This window comes from Ammospiza nelsoni, chromosome 8, assembly GCF_027579445.1.
Source record: "Ammospiza nelsoni isolate bAmmNel1 chromosome 8, bAmmNel1.pri, whole genome shotgun sequence".
NCBI lineage: Eukaryota > Metazoa > Chordata > Aves > Passeriformes > Passerellidae > Ammospiza > Ammospiza nelsoni.
The window spans coordinates 18,803,177-18,824,449 of record NC_080640.1 but is presented as its reverse complement, the minus strand read 5'-3'; the positions used below and the strand labels follow the sequence as shown (position 1 = coordinate 18,824,449).

General features: G+C 46.2%; 1 protein-coding gene across 1 annotated transcript; it reads right to left on the bottom strand.

Annotated features, from left to right (window-relative positions):
• Positions 1-607: 607 nt before the first annotated feature.
• Positions 608-12,376, bottom strand: WNT8B (Wnt family member 8B). Its single transcript, XM_059477182.1, has 6 exons — positions 12,318-12,376; positions 6,234-6,267; positions 5,145-5,283; positions 3,681-3,806; positions 1,557-1,699; positions 608-1,165 (listed from the first exon to the last, which is right to left on the bottom strand). Exons 1-6 carry the CDS (start codon positions 12,374-12,376, stop codon positions 608-610), a joined length of 1,059 nt encoding a protein of 352 aa, XP_059333165.1.
• Between the last annotated feature and the right edge of the window lie 8,897 nt (positions 12,377-21,273).

Genomic DNA, 21,273 nt, shown 5'->3' with positions numbered 1-21,273 from the left:
AGCAAAGCTGTCAAAAGGTGGGAAGCAAAGCTGTGGGGTCCCTGGAGGCTGGCTTGCTGAGAAAGGAATTGCATGTCTTTTGTATTTCCTTATAGTGTGGGCCTGAGGCCATATCTGTTTTAGTACCTATATTTTTTTTAAGCCTCTTCTCATTTACAGATTACTGAGTTGAAAATGAGTTGCCCAATTGTTGGTGCCATCTAGGTTTCCTTATACTTTTTATCTCACTTACTCAAAAGCCCAGAGCAGGTGCTTGTTTGGGGAACAGACCAGCTCAAAACCACAGGAGCCACCAAGACCTCCTGTGCTTTCAGAGATAATGCCATAGTCACTGGATAGAGTGACACTGAGTTGAAGGGACCAAGTCTCACCTTGTTTTGTGAACACTTGGAAGGTCTCCCCTTCAAATGAGACATTGCCTGCTGCACTAATGCCCTGTATGGGCAAGGCCTGAGCACTCATACAAAGCTCTTTTGCCTTGCCCAAGCCCCAGTGAGGCAGCAGTGGGAATGAGACAAAACCATGCCAAAGAGAAATGGTGCCAGGAGCTGATGGGAAGGGCAGGAGAGGAGAGGGGCAGGCAGGACTGTGGAGGAGCAGAAGCAAGTTAGAGCTTTCTCTTGAGCTTGCGGCTGGCTCCACCACCCCCGCTCCGCTCGCGCTTCTCCTTGCGGACACAGAAGTACTTGGTGACCCGTTTGCGGCACTGCTCGCAGCGCACGGCGCAGCACCAGTGGAACTTGCAGTTGCAGCTGGACACCATCTCGGCTCGCCTCTCCTCCACCGCCAGCCCGCAGTCCCCGCACAGCCGCCGGCAGCTCCGCTTCTCCCACTTGCTGAGCGCCTTGCCCCTCTTCAGGCACTCCCTGCCCTCTGTGCCCAGCAGCCCCAGCGTCTTGTTCTCCAGGCAGTAGTCAGGAGAGTCTTCCAAATGAACCAGTTCCTTCTTGGAGATGGAACTGAAGGTCTCAGCGATGGCACCCCGGCTGGCAGCGCTGTTCCCTGCTCCCTGCAGCAAGTCCACCTTCAGGGCTTTGTGGTACCTCTCCTTGAGGTAAGTGCCCACCTCCCGAAACTCAGGCAACTGCAGCCAGCAGGTCTGGGTGGTGCAGCTCCCCGACACACCATGGCATTTGCAAGTCCGCTTCATGGTCCCTTTCACTGCCTACAGGGTGATCAGAGAGAGGAGTTCAAGAAAAAAAAAACCCAGAGGGGCTGTTTCTGTGCTGCAATGCATGCAGAACCATGGCTCCAGGCCTGTGGGGGAGTTTGGCATCAATTCTCCCTGCACAGTAGTCCTGAAGCTCACAGATTTGCTTTTCCACAGGGCTTCCCTCCTTGAACTGGGAGGAGGAGGACTGCAGAAAGTCATTAATGCTGTAACACAGAAACTTTGCTACCTTAGAGCAGACACCAGTGTACTGCTGCCATCCCCCCCAGGAAATTGTTTCTACTGGACATGTGTTTTTAGCCACATCAAATTGTGGCTCTCCACAGTGAATGCTCAGAGCAAATTTGATATGCACTGTAAGCTCTGGAGGGAGAGAGGTGCTCACCTTTCTACCTGCCTCGTTGTTATGCAGGTTCATAGCAGCTCTGGCATCTTGTCCAGTCTCCAGGGCATCCACAAACTGCTTGGAAATAGCTTCCCCAAAGCCCACATTATCGCTGCAGCCTCCCCACAGCCAGCCTTGTCCCCCTAAGAAAGGAGATGAGATGTGTGCTGTCAAAGAACCAGAAGAGGTTTCAGAAGTGATGGGAGGGAACGGAGGCTGTGGGGCAAATCCAGCCTTTCACCACACAGTACTCCCAGATTCCCTGCCATTGAGTTCATGACATTTCTCCTGAGGCCTGGATAGTAAGTGGCTCAGGCAGGCAGCAGAGGGGTTATGTCCTGTACAGCAAACACAGGGCTTTCCGGGTTTTCTGTAGAGCAGGATTTAGAAGCTGTCAGTTACCATGCCTTAGCAGACATGCAGATAAGCCTTTGGGTCTCTAATCACTTCTCAAACCCTGACTTCAGCTGGTTCAGAGTGACTTACAGGAACAGCATCTTGCTAACTTGGATTAACAAACTGGTGGAGGCATCTTGGTCAGAGGAACAGATTCCACTCTGCCCAGAGCAGCCCAAACCTGGCACATGTGCATCAAGGAGGCTGTGGTTTTGGCACACCCAGAATTCTGAGATGATGTTTGGCATCTTAGAAGGGTCTGATTTGCTAGTTACCATCAAGAAACAAGGGAGTCAGCAAAGAACTGTGAAATTACACAAAAATATGTGAAAGTACTTTTCTTAACTGAGTGGGAGCTGAGTGGGACTGGAAAAACATCATGCGTATTTTTCCTCCTAGAGAAAGATGCCAAATTTTTAATGAAGATTTGAAATCTGGAACATTCTGACCCTGACATGCCACATTGGTACATGTTGGAAGTTGTTTTAATGGCCTTGTGCCTCTCTGAAAAGGCCTGGCCTTTGCCTGGACTTCCCCAGGGCATTGTGATCCCCTCTCCCAGGGAGAGACAGGAGTGCTTCATGGGAGGTGGGTAATTGCAGTGGATGATGCAGTCCAAATCAAGAACTGGGACTGAAGGAATAGAAACCCCTTTCACCAGCTTGGATTCAGTCCAATGGCTAAATTGAATCATGCTGTTTTGGTCAAGCCCAAAAGTTTCCTGTGCCTTACAAGGTTTTAAGTCCACAATGGAAAGTTTTGTATTAAAACCAGATATATTTGGGGGAAAGGAAATGTAGCATGACTAACTTGGTTTTCCAGAGAAGATAGAATTTGATGTGTTGTTACCCAAAAGTCTTGCTCTGCTAGAGACAGGCATTCACAAACTTTGGACACCTCTGCAGTAGTGTCTGTTTTCAAAATTATCAGCCAGTAAAATAAATACTGGACACTCCAGAGGAGTTTGTCATAAAGTGACACATACTGACTGCCTAGTGTAGCTGGGCAGGGCATGGCTTTTACAAGATCTTGATAATTTGAAATTTGACCTCTTTCTATTCAAAACAAAATCCCTAAACGTCAATGTTTTCTATGAAAGCTGAGCAGAGAACTGAAGTGGTGCAGCCTAGAGTTCCCTACCAGGGGTGCTTGGTGGTTGAGGGCCTGGAAATCACTGCCATGTGGAGGGTGTGATGCCTGTGTGCACCCACAATGATTCTCCTGGTTGTGCTCCTGTGTGCCTGTCATGCTGATGAGTGCTAGAGAGGTTTATGAATGCCACCCTGCTTTTTCTCATGGTCATTCTGCTGTGGGACCAGCCTGGTCCTGCAGACTCTGGGAACCCTGAGGTCTCTGACCTGTGCTGCTATACCAAGATCATTTAGGTGCATAGCAACAGATCCACTCCTCTGCCTGTATGATATAGTCATTCTCTCCAGCAGCTTAAATAGAGTTGATTTGCACCAGGAAAACTGCAACCCCTTCTACTTTCCTGCTCATTGAGGAAGTAATGGAAAGCATCAAGAGCTTGGCTGGTGTAAACTGGAGGTGACTCCATTAGCTTCCACAGAGCTACTTTGGTTTGAACCGGGGAAAGCTTTTCTCTGGGCATTGTTCCCAGGTGTGGGGACCAGGATGGGGAGGTGTTTCTGCAGGCATCAGTGGAGGAGAGAAGAGCTTCTCCTGCCACCTGGGACGAGTGAGGGGCAGCAGCTCATCCCTCCTTACCCAGCTGTCCATTGCGGGAGTCGTCACAGCCACAGTTGTCAAAATCGCCCAGGCTGCAGTTCCGGGTCAGCGTGTACATGACACCCGCAGAGCTGATGGCGTGGACAAAGGCTGTTTCTCGGTTTGCTGTCAAGGGGGAATACAAAGAGAGCAGATGTGCACAAGATTTCATGGCAAGGGCAGTGTTAGAAATTGTTCCTGCCATGCAGGAGTCTGCACAGGACATCTGCAGTGGGGAAGACTTTGTGGGGTGGAGAAGAGGCCCTACATGTCAGATTAGCTTAATTTGGGTTTGAACTTCATGAAGATAGAATCTCCCAAATATGATCCAGACTGACTCATGTCATTTGAAAGGGTGTGGAGGAGATAGTACCTGACTGTCCTTGTGGGAGCTCAACAGTGGTGATATAGCACAGACAGCCAATGTCCCCCACTTGTGACTAACACACCCCAACGGGAAGGGGTTCTCTCCAAGTATCAATGAACTCCTTCCCCACAGTCCCCTCAAGCCATACCTTCTGCTGAAAGGGCTCTGAGCAGTGACCATACCTACCCACCAGGATCAGTCTGGGAATCATCAGCTGACTTCCCTGAGCCTTTGGCTTTCCTTTAATACGGTGTGGATAACCTTGACAGGAACGGTTCCAGGACCTGCTTCTGATCTCAGAGGGGGCCTTGTGCTGCAACTGTCTCCTCAAGGCCCCGCTTTGAAACCTTTGTCCACCACTGCCTGGGGCTCTGGTCTCTTGTCTGCTGCCAGTCCCACCAGAGGCCTGAGGCTCTCCTCCACACCCAGGTCCTGCCTTTACAAAGCAGGTATGAGCATCAAACATAGGTCTAGAGGGTCAGATATGCACTGAAATATTTCTGGGGACTTGCAAATAGGTAAGGAATAGGATACAGTGACAATGACCACAGCCCCATGCTCTACAGTGGCCCAGGTCAGCAATGCTGGGTTTCTGCCTAGGGTGTTCTGACATCTGGAAGATGTAGGAAGACTTTTGTCCTGTCTCTTGGCCAGAGCACAGCAGCTGATGAACTTTCCTGCTCCCTTTAGCCTTATCCCTCTGCTTGCTACCCAGGCAGCCTGTGCTGGTTCTCAGCCTCCCTGGGGATACCCTGGGACACCATCTAGCATGGTATCTAGCAGATCATGTGCAGGTCAAGGGGATGCATCCTTTTGGGGGGACTATTGTGTAAGGTTTGGTCCTGTGCCAGTTGGGGTTCAGCAGGTCCATGGGTAAGGCTGGCATTGCAAGGAGGCCTTGGAGTTAGATCCCGCTGTATCTGGGAGCTGATGGGTGAAGGGGTCTCCTGGGGAGATCCCTCTGGGTGATTCCTGCGAGAGACTCTTCTCAGGTGAGAATGGAGAAGAAAAGGAGGCACTTGGGAAGAGAAGAGGGGGCCGTGGGCTCTAACCTGTAGCAAGGGGGTCCCAGTAGTGGTATCCAATACTTTCCTTACCACTGCGCAGCCCGCCGTGGCTGGAGAGCTGCAGTGCCCTCTCCGGGCAGTTCCAGCGGTCCCAGGCAAACTGGAACTTGCACTCCTCGATGCCGCTCTGCGCCCCGGCCGCCACGCTGCTGGAGTAGATGAGATAGGCCTAGGAACAGAGCTGGGCGTCAGCACGGGGACAATGCGTAGTTTCAACTGAAAGTGACCTGTGTGCCATCTCACAGAGACAAGATGTACAGAGCTCAGAGGGTCTTCCTGGCTTGGCTTCCTTGGGAAGCTCACCACCACCAGCAGCACACCCATTTCCTGCTGAGCTGGGTCAGAGCCTGAGCCTCCTGTGGGAGAAAGCTCAGCTCTTGGCTGTAAGCCACATTAGGAAATGTGTCAGCCAGCCTCTGCCATGGGGAACCCCTTATCTCTCCACCATGAGAGGAAACAACTTTCTGCTCAGATCAGGGAGCTCCAGGCTAGCAGATGCCTCAACCTGCCTTCTTCTTCACCACAGCCCATGGGGGAGAGCTAGTGCTTTGGGGCAAGGCTGCTACACTAGTGTATTAGGAGCTAGATGGGCTTGGAGGTACTCCTGGGGAATAGCCAGAACAAAATCTGGGTAAATTTTACAACTGCTCCTGGCTAAGAAAAAAAGCCTCTGAAAGAGGAGCGCAAAGGTGTGAGGGGTCAAAAATATGGAACAAAGTCCTGGCAATTCAAGATGTGCTCCTTGAGGAAGTATGTTTTACATGTCCAATAGAAAATACTTCCCAGCTGTTTCAGTGTGGACCCTGATGCCAACCTGATCCTCAGGAAGCAATAGATGTCAGATGACAGCCTTGGCTGGCATCAATAGACAAATCTCCAGAATCTGCCCTCAGGCAGTCTAAAAGAAACCCAGGTCAGGATTGCTCAGTGCTCATGCAGCCCAAGGAGCTCACAAGTTCCTGGCCTTTCTCTTTGCCTTATTGCTTGAAACCTGGGGGAGACAGGAGCTCTGGCCAAGGCTGAGTGGAGAGGAGTGGGAAGGAGGAGCCCCTCTCTCTCTCTCCTTCCCTCTCTGGGTTTAGTGGAATCAGGGACAGAGATCAAAGGGATTTCTCTTACCTTGGGGCCCGTCATCAGGAAATTATTCACTGACCTGGAAGATAGAGACAGTGTCAGCAGGGAGGGGGTGATGGTGGAGGGGCCTGGGGAATGCCAGGCATCTCAGGGCTCTCCTCTCGCTCCCCCACAGTCTGCCTGTCTCCTGGCTGCAGGCACCTCTGCTCTCTCCCCCATGTTCTTTTGCTGCTCCCTAAGGAACAGGACAGTGCTGTCCCCTTCCCCCCACCCTGCTCCCCTCAGTCAGGCTGTACTGGGCTGCAGTTCCTTCACTGCTCCCTCCTTTTGCTTTCCTCTGCACAGCTACCCTTTGTACCAATCTATCCCTTATTTAGCTTTCTGGTTCCCCTAGCCTTGCTTTTTTACCTCACTTTACTGAAGTCAGGATAGCATTTCTCCCAGCCCCCAGGAGTGGGACCGTGCTGAGGGAGGGAGGGCATCACGCCACTGCTTCTTTGCAATATGAGTCCAGATGCATCTCTCCACATCACAATCCCTTGTTTTCCTGTGGTGCCATGTCTTACTGCCCACACTCTCCTCTTGGTCAGGTTATGGTGATGGCTGAACACAAATATACCTGTCCTGCCCATCCTCCTGGACACTGTGCAGGGCACCCTAAGGGTTTGGGGTGGGTGGGAGGTCCTAGACAAAATTAAGCTTTCTGCTGTTCCCACTGAAGGTGTGGAGGGATCATCTCCAAGGGTCAGGCAGTGTGGCTTGTCTCCAACACTATGGCCTTGCAGAATGGATGCTGTCTGGTCTGAGTCTTTCTCCAGTAAGAAAGACTGTTTCTGTGCAAATGGTCAGTCAGCGTTGGGACTCCATAAGGTGCAGTGACCACCTGCAGAATTTGGAGAATTCTGGGTGAATCCTGCTTAGCTGCATCATGGCAGAAAGGACTGACACTTTGAAGAAACCCAAGAGCCAATTCGAAATATCCCAAGTCAGAAATGAAGTAAGAAAAGAGAGGGTCTCCTAAAAATACCTAATTTTTATAAAATAACATAATTTATAAATATATTTTATATATTTTATATAATTTATAACATATTTTATAAACCTAAGGTTTATAAAATAACATCACTATTTCTGGTGAGTCTGTGGAACATTTTCCCTGCTGGAGCTCAAGACTTCAAGAGAAATGGGTGACTGCTGTTATCACCCAGAGAGGACACGGGGGCCAGAGAGGTAGAATGAGTGGATTGAGATCTTGCAGTGAGTGAGTGATTGGGAAGATGACAGAGCATGCACTGATAGAAACTTGGTTCTTCAACTTCTCAAAATTATGTTCTGCTTCAAATGAGTCACAAGTATTCCCACATAAGGGAGAGAAAGATACTGTCTTTTTGTGCTACAAACCCAGCACAGACACTGTGGGGGCATCCCAGGGTGGGCTCAAGCACAGTCAGAAGCAGGCAATGCTGTCCAAAGCTGAAGGTCAAAATGCAGCCCTGCCATAGACACAGGGACAGACAGGGTGGCAGGACTGGTGCCCAGACATGAGACACATGAGAGATTGAGAGAGGATGCTGTCCTGCCCTGGAAAACCACTTGCACAGTTAGCAAGCCCACTTCACCTCCACCAGAACTGCACCCACAGAGATCCTTTCCAAAGTACACCACAAAAGGAGGTCTCATTACTTTAGCTTGGTCAAAATTCCAAGAAACCTGATCTTTGCTGTAACAGTTTAGAGTTAGGAGAATGAGTTTGCAACATTTCATTCTGGCAAGTCTAGCTTTCTTTTGTTTTGCTTTGGTTTTTATGGGTTTTTTGGTGAAAATGTGTTTACATTTATGAAGCTTTCTTTGGGAAAGATTCCCCTGGGTCAAAACAGGAGTGGGCTGTGAGAACAGGAGATTCTTTCCCTTTGTTCCAGGCTTGGGATTCAGACCCGGCTGTGCTCCAGCCCCCATGGGCACTTTAGCACGAAGTTGATGGTTGTTTTGCAGAGGAATTTTCCTTTGGAAGCTGCTTCTGCATTGTACAGCTAATTAAATATTTCCTGGGACTTGGAGAGACGGCATCTGTAGCCGAGTGATTAGAGCATCGGGTGACCTGAATCACACAGGGCCATGAACCTGGGGCTAATCAGACTGTGCAAGCTCCATGGGTCCCCATCCTAACGCAACTGGGTAGCAGCATGAACAAGTCATTTTTCCATCTGGTTTCCCTTCTGTCCATTGCCTTGACCTTAAGTGCTTTGCTATGGGGACCACACTCAGGATGGTGTGAGTGTGAATCTGGGCCCCTGGTAGCAGCTGTGAGAAAACTCTGGTAAAATGCTCCTGCATAGGCAAGAGCTAGAAAATTGCAAGTCCTCTCTTATCTTGTTTTTGTCACCAAAAAAAGAGATAAATCCCATCTGCATTGTTTCCCATGTGGGTAGGAAAACCCAAATTCACAGTATATAGAAAGGATTTGCTTCCTAATCCAAACCCTTGGATTAGGAACATCTGAGAAATTGCGAGGACGGCTTTAGGAGGAGGACGGTAATCCACAATGTCAGTTTACAGCAAACCAGCCTGTTAGCAGGAGTCAATTGACATGACTGCATTGAAGCAGAGGATCTGTTCCTTCCAGGATAAACCTCAAGGTCCACAAAAAGGCCAAGTTCAGGATATGCCAATTCTCCATCTGCAGCTGAGCAAATGATACAGTAGCATTTTCCCAGCAGGATATTCTAAACAGTTTGTAAAGTCAGAGAGACTGAAGGCATTTTCTTTGAGCTCTCAGATCAACAGGCAGGCAGGCTGCTGGCTGGGTTTGTAGGACTTAAACAAGTAAAGGATTCACAAAGTTTCAAGTCTTTTGTGCACTTGACACCCCAACACTTAACTCTTGCAGCTTCAGGTGGGTTCAGGAGAAGGGAAGATGGGACTATCATATGACTAGAGGCTGGCTGAAATTTTTCTTACTTGTATTGAGGAGGAAGGAAAGGTAGTAACAGAGACAGAATCTGTGTGCTTTTCTTTGCTCTTATAATTCAGCTAAGAAAAATGTATTTCCATTCTCTATATAGTCTCCAGGAAGGGCAGAGAGCAATTTAGCCACTACTTACACAGATACAGTACAATAGTGACAGTGTCTCTAGAATCATCTCTGTACTGCAAACAGGAATCACTACCAAAATCTCTCTTCATTGTTTTGTCTGTAGTGTGATTTTAAAAAAGAAATTATGTACTTCTACTAAATTTTCATTCCATTGTAAAGGAAAGCAGAATGTAATACTAAACTAAGTAGTTGCAGTCATGGCTGGTGTTAACCAGCCCAATTTCTATGACATTGGTGATTTTTTTTGTGTCACACACATGAAAAGAGACATTTGAAGTAATTTCTGTTCTCAGAGAAAGCTCAGGGAGTTTCTAGCTGTGTAACCCCCTTTCCCTCCATCTTCAAACTGCAGGACAGCATTACACGGGCTGAAGCGGAGCAGGCTCGTAGCCAAGCGGGTCGAGGGGGGACAACCCCGAGTTCCTCTGCCCCCTCCCCAGGCTGTGCAGGGCCCTGGCCAGGACACACTGCTTCCCTCAGCACAACTCTATGTCTCCAGGTAAAAAGTAAATGTAGGGCAAGAGATTTTCATTGGATCCAATATTAGAAAATTATGTCAAAACTAGTAAATATCTTCAGCAGGAGTTTTCTGTCACAGTTTTATTGAATCTGAAAACAAAGAACCCTGCCAAGCAGCTGTCCCATTATATTTTACTCATATCAAATACTAACAAGCCTCTGATAATTCTGTCTCATTTACAACTTTAACCAATAACATCACACTCATCAGTTTAGCATCACTCTCCTCAGTTTAATATGCCCTGAGAGCCTTACCTAATCTCTCATTACAATATTTGTCTGATACCTTACCACCCACTCAGGCTACTGTGCTGCTGGTTCTGCTCTTTAGAAAATTATAAAGCTGGATTTACATCTTCACTGTCATTATTGTAAATAGAGAAATTGGATAGAATTTCCTTTTGGATCTGAGTTTTGTTCTCAATATGAGCTCCCCGAGGTTATTAGAAAATCAGGGAGGCTGAAAACCAAAGGCAGTCCCACAGCTGAAGTGTAAAAATTACATTTAGGAGAAAACTACTGAGTTAGAGATCTTTATATTATTCCCACAGGAGAGGAAACTGGGCAGCAACTCAATAACATTTGGAACTTTACTTATTTTTTCTTCATTTTTCTCTATTTTGTTATATTTATTTTGAAGATTTTGTTCCTAAATGCAACCCTCACATTTTGATCACCTAGAAATAGTACATTGGTTGAATGATCCATTAAATGGTAAAAGCTAATCCACATGCAAAGAAAGGAAGTGGCCACATATATATATAAAAACATTTTTTGTTGTTGTTCTATATTGCTCCCCCACCATGTTCCCACTCCCAATTCTTGTGATTAAATCATAAAGAAAAAAATAACGTGTTTTAAGCCATTGGATCAGATAGAGAAAACCAGCACAAATTTCAAGCAGAATTATTTTATGACTCTCACAAATTTGTTTTTCTCCTTAAGAGTTAAGGGAGAGTGTCTGCAAAATGATAATACCTTTCAAATAAAGGTTGCAATTTTCCTTTCTCTATGGAACTCATGACCTATGAGCAACATGCAGAGAGAAGCGAGGTTGTCTTGATCTATAAATTTTTCTATTGGATAAAGACTACTGAGAGACAGGAATCTAAACATCCAGCTTTGGACTGAAAATGTCTTGGATTTCCATATTTAGCTCTACTTTGTGTGCTGAAATTTCTCTTTGAACTGTTTCTTTAAAATGTTGGGGTTTTATCTTTTAATGTATTCTAAACCTGTTTTTATTGAGGAAAGCAAGACATACACAGGAAGAGCAGAAAAATAACAATAAAATCAACATGAGCTCTTGCCTAGCCTTTCTGTAGAACATACATATTACCCTTGTTCCAGAAGGGAGGTTTATCTTGAGTTTGCTCTTTTATAGTATTTAGACATATACAAATTGTTGTGTATTCTTTTAATGAAAGGAGTAGAAAATCTCTGAAAGAACATAAATTTCATTTCCAGACTAACAGGAATGAGTTCCCATTTACTCTTTAGTTTCTCTTTTTGTAATTTTGATTTCTCCATCCATGGTAATAACCCTAGAGATCTGCTATGGAGAAGGCAGGGGATTTTAGTAATTGAATGGTAAAAGACTTTGCTTGCCGTTAGAGATAAATCTGTAACCCACTGAGCAGATTCCCCAGGGCATCACTGCAATTGAGAGAAAAAAATTGGGTACTCAGTAAAAATCACATAGGAAAAATACCTGCAGAGATCATTTCCCTTTGGGAATGGGACTGATATATCCCACAAGGAACGATACAAGATTTGATGCAAACATAATCTCTTTCTGTTCACCCTTAAAGAACTTTTTGGGAAATAAATATAACACCCTCCTCAGGACAAAGCAAGAGGTCCACAGGAGATGGCCACAGGTTTGTGCACAGCAGAACTCGTCTGATGGGACTCGGGTGGTTGAAAACCGAGCTGTAGCAATCGCCGTAGCAAAAGCAGCTCCCCAGGAAACCCTAATACATGAATTTCAGACAAGAAATTCTTTCCCTGTGTGTGTGCCAAGGAGCTGGGCTCTCAGGCTGCTCATCCAGAGTGACACTCCTGTGGATCTAACTCACCCATGCGGGCTCTGAGCTCTTAATCACAGACTGTTCTCTTTGGGGAGCATGAGAGAAGCCCCACTTCATTTAATTAAGACAAGACAAGCTGACTGGGAGCCTTTGGAAAAACAGAAGTCTCTGGCTCTTCCATTGGGTTATCTTCCCACTTGAAAGTGAGGGGCTAGGTCTCAGCATCCACTCTCCCCTATTTTACTCCAGCTTACAATCTGGCCCCTAGTTATTTTTGGGAAGTGCAGGGAAAAAGAGGGACTTTCATAGATCGAACCTCTCTGCCAATGAGTGTGTAAGGACTTGGTTAAATATCTGATTCCATTAAAGACAGAACTTAGCTAAGTGAGAAAGAGGAGACATTTAGGAAGGCAAAGAGGAATTTCCTTAGGATATCTGGGAAGAGCACCTGCCTGTGACACAGACTGTGATGCTCTTGATACTCACCAGGCATAGCAGGACTGGAAGAAGGGAGTGAGGAAGAAGATGCCCAGATAAGGGTCCATGTGAAATATAAAATCCAAATAAAGAGGGAGAAAGGAGATCCTAAAAAAACCCCAAACTTGGTTACCACCACCACCAGAAAAAAAGGAAAAAAAAAAGAAGGACAACTAATTTAGGGAAGGGATGGAGTTATTTTCCACCCGGCAGTCCTGGCGTGATGAAGAGGCGGATGCCCCCTGAATCCCACCTTCTGCAAAGGATAACCAATCCTAAAGTAAGAGCTAAAGGGGGCTGGTGAAATGGAGCCGCAGAACTTCCTAAGAAGAGATTATCTACTTAATTAAAGATTTTTTTTTCCCCTAAGTCCTTCAGCCAATCAGGACTCAAGTGCCAGAGAGAGATTGAACTGATGAAAAGAACACCCCAGGTTCCTCGAAGACAAATGCACCACGAAAGGGATAAGAGGGAGGGAAAAGGGGGGGAAAAGAAAAAAAAAAGAAAGAAAAAAAAGAGAGAGAGAGGGATAAAGAAAGAGACAGCAAATCCCTTATAGTAATCACTAGATTCAATCTCCACTAGCACTGCTCTGGCTCTCCATTCTCAGCAAAGGCAACTGGAAGGGCTGCTTTTGAACTGTCCTCTCCTCCTCCTGCATTGGAGATACTGCTGAGCTGGGGTGCACTGGGTGCTCTGGGGTGGGGGGATTGGGCTCAGGCTCTCTACATCTGCTGCTTGGGTCACAGATATGAGATCATTGTCTCTGCCTCAGTCTCCCCCAGAAGTTTAAGGAGGATCAGGGCCAGTTCCTACCTCCATCTGCTTCTCCTTTATCATGGTGACCTGCTCTTTCTTCCCACCTCCTGTTTGCATCAGGCCATCCTCACCCCAAGAGAAAGGCCTTTGGCTAAACCTTCCTATTCCCCCTTAATTTTTTGCTTTTGGCATTTCCTATAAAGTCCATGGGAGACGGTCTTTGGTTTGGAAGGGTTAGCAGTCTCCCACTAAGGGCTTATCCCAGGCCAACAGCTGTTGGAGCTACTTAGAAGTGCATCCAGTCGGTGGCATCTGGCCACATGGGACATCCCGGTTACTGTCACAGCACCCACCACAGACACCCTGACTGGCCCTAAATCAACATTGGACCAGTTGGATCCCATGTCCCAAAGCCATAGGAAGAGCTTCTCCGCACTATGCAGTTGAATTTTGTGCTGCAGACATGATCAGCCAAAACATGGGCTGAGGCCAGTCAAACTCATTTCATCCAGGGCACAGCTAGCAAGCAGAAGTGCTGGACCCAGGCAGGATTTGAAGAGGACTGAGGTCCTCTGGCCGAGCCATCAGGCAGGGCTGGCAGCCAGTTGAGCTTTGCTTGGGGACACCTCAGGTGAACCAAAGTCCCTCCTGGGTTCCAGAGTCTCAGGAAAGGAAAGCTGCTCAGCAGAGATTTGCTCTCTGATGGATTTTGGCTGTCTCACACTGAGCCCAGCTGTGCTCAAGTGAGGGAGCCCTGGCCAGGCACAGCACATAGGACACTGCTGCCAAAACACTACCTTTGCCCAGAGCCCTGCCTGTTCAGCCAGGGCACTCCCTCACCCCAAGGGTGGCTGGGCAGTTTCTGGGCACCTAGAGGAGAAGAAGATGCAGTGGCAGCAATTTATCCCAGGGCCAGTTGTGCCCCCAGCTGTGTTCTATTACAGCAAGACTGATGGTATTTGCACTCATTAAAGCCCCAGGTCCTGGAGCCCCAAGCATTTGAAAAACTAAGATGTTAAGTATGGTGAAAAAAAGCTTGAGAATTTATCTTGTAGAAGATAAAACACCAAAAACTGAAAGGTGAGGGAAACAAGCCCTTTATTTATTCTTAAAATAATTTTTTTAAGAATACTGTTTTTAATTATTAATTATATTGAAACAAAATTTCAATGCTGCAGTGTTTAGCACAGTTTAATGGTTTTGGTGGTGTAATTCAAGTAGTGGAGGTGGCTCTGCTCCCCCTCCCAGGCTGAACTGGACTCAGTGTAGAGAGCAGCTGCAGAGGCTGCTGCCGCCTCAGGGGAGCTGAGGGTCTGCCAAGGGGCTCAGTCCCACTGGGACAGCACTGCTGAGATGCAGGAGATGCCACCATCCTGCATTTGGCATCTATTTCTGATGGTAGAAAGGGGAAGAATTTTTAGTTGTGTCTTGTAAGTCTCCAACTGTCTCAGGATTCTTGAGCTGGAGTTTTCACATTTCTCAGGTCTGGCAGCAACAGCATTTTGAAATCATGCAACACTTCAGACATTTCTTGACCAATTGAAAAGGAATGACACCATTGGGTTCTCTGGGGTGAGCTGTATTTGTTGCTCCATGACAAATTAAGTAAGAAGATTACAAAAAGTAGGAAAAAAAATAATAGTAGGTGGATCTAAAATAAACAGATGCAATTAATTGTTTTTATTAACTGTTGCAAGAGGCACCCAGGCTGTTCTCCAAGCTCACAGAAGCACCAGCAGCTTTGGAAACATCAGCCTCCTTTGCCAACATCTAATTCCAATTAAATGCAATACTAACTTTCCTGGAAACAAGCCTGTTTTTCAAACCAAAGAAGCTGGAGGCAAAGTCTGAAACAAAACTGTCCCAAACATATTTCAAAGTATTTCATTACAATTCTCAAAAGCTGTTAAAAAGAAGCACCATATAAAGAATTGAGATGCAAAATTGTTTATTATGTTCCTCAAGTTTTGTTATTGTTACTGACAAAAGCTCTGTACATTTACTAAATGGATGCAGAGAGAAGTAAAAAACATTTTGTGGCCAGAACAGGTACCTCACCCCACTTGACCCACTGGCCAATACAGATCTCTTCTGACCTTTGCACTGAGTACTGTGATGTGTGTTTGACTATTTGTTCATTTCCCAGAATGGCAGGCAGGGCTTGAGGAGAGCAGCAGATAGAGAACCTGGCACCATCTGCAGTAATTACTTCCAGTTTATTAAAAAGAAAAAAACCAAACAAACCACCCCAAAACAAAACAAAAAACCCGCCAAATTTGAATATAATATTTCGAAGTTTAATTTCCAGAGGACAGAGAAAATCTTAACTATCCTAAAATAACTTGTACAAGTTATCACAAAAGTCAGAGAAAAAGTGAAAAATAAGGCCTTTAACACTCCTGCTTCCTTCCACCCCAGTACCAATGCAACAGATGGATTTAAAAAAAGAGGTTAAGAAGTGGGGGTAATAATTCCAAGTCTGGCTCACAGATATCTCAAAAGTTTATTGGTGTCAATGCAAAGTGTCCAAAGAATAGATTTGTTAAAACAAAATGGGCATTAAAAAGGTCAAGAAAGAATTTGACATTTCTTCTGTTAAAAGATATATAAAAGGTATGAGATCAAAATAAAAGGAAATTAATCTTATGTAGGCAACATACAGAACTCAAACCTGGAAGGGCTGAAATAGTCTCAGGAAGGTCCAGCTTCCAATGCATTAAGTGAATTTCAATTGTTTTGACCATAGCTTTGCTTTTTGGACCGACTAAATGCATCTTTAATAGTGCCTAAAGTCTGTCAAAACATCCACCAGCACCCCAAGAAGGAGTATGTGCTGCTCACAGTCCTGTACTGGACATGCCCTGTGCTATTCTGCTTCTTCAGTCAAATGGCTCTAGAAACAAAGCCAAATAAAGGCTGGGGAAATGCTTTCATGAGATCAACTAGCATGCAATGGGAATAAACATGGAATTTTTAGCATTTTGGCTCTGAAAAGGCAAGAAAGGTGCTGGTGTGCCCAGAAGCCTCTTTGTTTATTTTTGTGTTTATCTGTACCAGTCTGAGACTGTGCCATTAAAGACAGTATTGACACACCAGCAGATGCCAACAGTGGTGCCACCTCTTTGCTGTAAGGTTGATTTTGTAACCTAGCACTGTTCCCCCACGCTGTTCTGTGCAAGGGTGACGCATGCAGAGCAGCCTCCTGTGAGGTCTGCTTGTGCTTTACCAGTGCTGGGAGGGTCCTCACATTTGTAGGTTCTCTGTAAGGTTCATGCAAGGACAGCTCGGTGGATCCTTGTCCACTGCAGTGAACTGTGGGGATGGGACACATCCATCAGACATCAGAGGAAGTGACTTGACCTGAGGAACCCAAGAAAAATCTACTTGGGAGCTGCTTAAACAGACCCACTGTTGCACTGGAGACATACATTTTCTTTCCTTTTCAGGCTCTCAATGCCCCCTTCAGTATTATTATTATTGCGAATACTTGTAAACAAAACTACATTTTGAACTGTAAGAATGAAGAATTTAAAAGACTGCTCAGTGACATGCTTCAAACTTCTTTAGCTGAAACTCTTTGCAAGCTCTGCAAGAGCCCTAAATAACTCCAGCTAGCTTACAAGTGGATCTCCTTCACCCAAATCAGTTTGTTTGGCTCTAGTGCAGAAAGACCGACTGGTTTGGAGCCCCTTTTGTGAGGCTGACAGGAAGAGCTTTAGCTGAGGAATTTGTCCAGCCCTGTGATTTTTTCATCTCTGATTTGCTGTGCAGTCTAATGACTGTGCAGCTCTGGGTTACCCTGTAATTTGTCCCTCTGACAAGCCAGCCTGCTGTGTCAAAGCCAGCAGATGGTGCTCCCAGCCTGGCCTGCAGCTGGGCTGCGGCTCAGCACTCCTGTGGAAGAGAATCCCTGGATTGCAGGGGTGCAGGGAAATGCTGCTCTTCTAGACATGGCCATATCCAGCACAGACAACAGGCTGTGCACAAGATCCAAGCATAAAAATTCTCCTTTTCTCCTTCCTGTTTCTCAGACCAAGTATCTTGAGGCCTCAGAGTAGGTAAAGTCCAAAGATGAGTCAGACTGGTTGTGTCACGGCAGTGGTGTGGAGCTGCTGGTGGCTGTGCCCACAGCTGGAGGTGACAGCAGTGCCACAGTGCAGCTGCCACCTGTGTGCTGCAGCACACCTCCCACAGCCAGCCACTGTGGTGGCCAATGAGTCCCCTACCAACATCTGGCCTTAGCTCAGGGATGAGCAGATGCTTCCCAACTCTCAGCAGGAAGGTGGCTGTAAGGCTGTCAGCAGTATGCACAGATATGTGTCCACACTTTCTCACTGATGTGCCCCTTAACAGGTCCTGGGACAAACCCAGGATCAGGGACCACCAAATCTGGCTCAGCTCTTTGCCCTACAACAGCAATGGAAACTGCACTGGGGTAAGTCCAGTGAGGTCCTTCCTCTTTGTCTACAGCTATCATGACTAACCTTCTGCATTTATCCGGAATGAGTCAGACGTGTAAAATCATGAGACCAGCTTGAAAATAATACACAGTGCAAGCTATTTGTGTCCAAGTCTTTAATGTACTCTTGGGGCTTGTTTCCTCTGGAAATGGCAGAGCTGGGAACATGCTGTTCTCTCGTAAAAAAGGCAAGCTGGGCTCCAGGCAATCGGACTTTCCAATGAACACCTAATGTCAAAAGGCTTGCCAGATTATGGGGGTAGTGACACTGAGCAGGCATATAGGGCCTCTGTGTTGAGCCAAACTTGCTGAGTGTGGGTCCAGGCTATTTGCCTGAGAGATCTCACACGTTCGGTGTTTGTACATTAAAATACTGGATCCTTTTTGCTCTGTCCTTGGCCAAGGACTCCTCTTGACCTTGCGTGTAATACTTGTTGCTACTCCTCACGTTGGGAGTGGCTGCATTTTAGTGGTGAGCATCAGATCAGCCCATGGGGTGCGGTGGCTCCCAGCAAGCTGTAAGGAAAGCTGAATCATTTCCCCATAAAACCCAGGGTGCAGGATCTGGCTCCAGCTCCAGCATTCCCCAGTGTCATCTGCATTGACTAGGACTATTTCTTTTGTCAGAATAGTCAGCCAGTCCCAATAAATGGTGATGATGATGATGATGATGATGATGAGCTTGGAGGCTGAGTCAGGCAGCCAAGATGAAGAAACAGCTCCAAGATGGTCAGGATAAACTGGCACCACAAAATCTATCACCAATCCTTTGCAAATGTCATTGCTGACAGAGCCACTATCAGGCTTTCTGTCACAATCCTAAACACTAAGCACTTTTAATGATGGTTGTTGGAAAAATGTTACAGACAGACTGTTGTTGGACAGCCCTGAGCCCTTTTATAAGTGTCCCAAGAAAGAGGCATAAACAAAAAACCAACACTTGTTTGCCTGTTTGGAACATGCCCCTTGGCTTTCATGCTGCCAGCCTGGACAAGGTTTCACCACTGATGTGGGCCACCACAAAGAGGTGCTTTATTGAAGCACAACACTCTCTGAAGGAGATGTTTCTTTTTCCATCTAAAATGAACCAGATATTTCAGTTGTAAGTTAAGAGATGGTCTGTGTCCTAATCAAGATTTTCCCCGAGTCCTAAAAACTGCAGATGCAGAGAATGAGGGAAAGAGAATTGTGGCTAGAAATAATAAACATTTTTTGAGTGCTTGAATCACAAGTAGGAAAGAGAGCTCTGTGCTGTCAGGTGCTGCTGAGGGGAGTCAATACTTGGTGACAAACTTTTGGCTTGTTATGTTCATTTGTCACAACTGACAGCAGTCAAGCCTACTTTGTATAAATCTTTTACCAAGTCATTCTTATCTCATCTCCATCACTGCAGCATCCCAGGACATGGGCTACTGAAACCTCTCAGTATACTTATGAAGTGTCAGCTGTTGACTAGAGGCTGGTAACTGAGGCATGACATAGATAATGACTTGCCCAGACTCAGGCAGCCCAATGATGTCTCATATGGTACATCTGAGCTGAAAACAAACCAGGATATAGCCTGTTAATAGTGAGAAGAGGGAGCTGAGGGTGCCTATACAACAAATTGCTGCTCAGAATGAGCAGAAGATGCAAGAACATCCTGGCTTCTGGCCAGAGGTTGCTGTGAGCTGAGACCCCAGTACACTGGGATGGCATTGCCTCAGGAGTACAAGAAGATCCTGAATAAAATCAGCTTTTCCCAAACACTGGCATTTATATGGGGACCTGTATCTGGTGTCAGAATGAAAATCAACATCAGAGCTTGCACTGGTTTCACATTAACATATACAAAGTAGGAATCAGCCCTACTTTGTGGAGGACAAAGCCATGAGAAAAGGCAGCAAAAAACCCCAACCACCACATTAGAAGACACTATTTATATAGTTTCTTTATACAAATGTTCATATTTATCCATCACAGGGTGGTATTTTTTGGAATAATATACTTTTTGTAGCTTTATCCTTACCCATTGCCACTGTGAAAGACTAGCTAACTCCCAGACTCTGTCTTGTCAGATTGCAGTACCTGTTTGGCGACCAACCATTCCTCTCCTCAGTTTAGAGAAATATGGCAACATAATTCAGACTTCGTGCCATCTGGGTGACCGAAGGGGAATCTGTAGGGCAGACACATTGCGCCTGCAGTTCCCTGTCCGACTCCAGGGTGGCGATGCTGCCTCAGCTCTTACTCCGGCTAATAATGCACACTGCGCTCTGTGAAAGGATTTTTTTATTGGCACCCTGGGTGTGCTGAAAGATGATTGCATACGGCAGGAGTCATTCTTACAACCACGATCTGCCTGTTTTTGCTGCATCCCAAGCCTTGCATGTAGCTGCAACAGCCCTTACCTGCCCATTGATTGTAACCAGAGGAAGAACAGAGTGTCCGAAGAAATTACATGTGTCTTGTTCCCGGGATGTTCTTATTATGAGTATTTACAGATGGTGTCAGTAGTTGGTTATGCTAAGAGGAGATAACAGATCCCACCCAGGACACAGGCTCTCCTACTTCCAGCTCAGCCTTTGATCATGGATAAATTATTCCTCTTTCACATGCCTCAATCTCTCTCCCCATTCAAATGTCTGTTTAGACTCTAAGCTTTTGGAGACAGTGCGTGTCTCGTAGTGTGGAAATACAGAATGTAGTACTGATACTGTACAGCACCCAGAACAACGGAGACCTTGATCTTGATGGCAGCCTTCACTCATTATCTTAATAAAAGCATCCAAGTCTATATTTGAAACAATTTATCTGAACAATCCTTTGGCCATACTGACTCCAGATCAGACACATGATAAGAAGTGACAGAGGAAACTGTGTATGTAAAGCCATTTAATGTCTTTGAAATGACTGAAGATGTAACTTCTGCAGACGGAGTGGAGGTGGGTGCCCTCCAAGAGGCAGCCCTGCACCTCTGACACAGTGTATGTGCCATTTCCATTGCCTGCTAGACGCTTTCTATTGAGTAGGGAAAAGAAATTGACTCCAAGTCTTGGATCCCAAAGGGCAATTTTGTAGCAATTGTGGCTCTGCAGGGAGCAGCTCCTTAGAGAGCTGCGTACTACACTGGCACCAGAGAAGGAACTGGTTCCTCCCTTACAAGGGAACACTCTACCCATCTGAGGAGGGGCAAAAACGCAGCTTTGAGGAGACTGGACCCTCCAGTCCTCCAGTCCCTTTTCCATTTTAAAGTCCAGGCTAGAAATACCACAGGAGATAGGAAGCATCAGTTCTTAAGGAAAACTCCCTTTTGACTAAAAAAATCTCACAAAGGACATTTTAATGGAGAGATTTTGAGCGTAAGTAGTGTAAGAACCATTAATAGTGTTTCACCGTCATTAAGAGAGTGAACTTCCCATCTTGTGTGGCACAAGAGCAGACCCCCAGTGTACCTCACCTCCAAGAGCATGTCTTCCAGCTTTGCTGCGCTGCAAGAAGCAGGTCCGTGTGCAGCCTCTACCAGAGAGTTTTTTCATTGGTGTACTACTACCTCTCTTAATCAGTCAGTCACTCAATAGACCTGGTAGTGCTTTCTTAGGCAGCTTGGTGCCTTATATGTCCCCTCCATCCCAGCTCAATAGACACATATCCACACTGTGCAGGATCCTCCTGGCAACAGTAGGCATACCAAAGCAACAGTGAACCTCTGTTCCTCATTAGCCAGCCACTTTCTAATCCAAGCCTTGCTATTTTTATCCAGTTCAG

What these genes read in the sequence shown, in the direction of transcription:
- WNT8B (XM_059477182.1), bottom strand. Translation starts at nt 12,376, where the DNA reads ATGGACCCTTATCTGGGCATCTTCTTCCTCACTCCCTTCTTCCAGTCC. An exon ending in TCCTGATGACGGGCCCCAAG is followed by an intron (nt 5,284 to 6,233) that starts GTAAGAGAAATC and finishes CTCTGTTCCTAG; the next exon opens with GCCTATCTCATCTACTCCAG. An exon ending in ACAACGAGGCAGGTAGAAAG is followed by an intron (nt 1,166 to 1,556) that starts GTGAGCACCTCT and finishes ATCACCCTGTAG; the next exon opens with GCAGTGAAAGGGACCATGAA.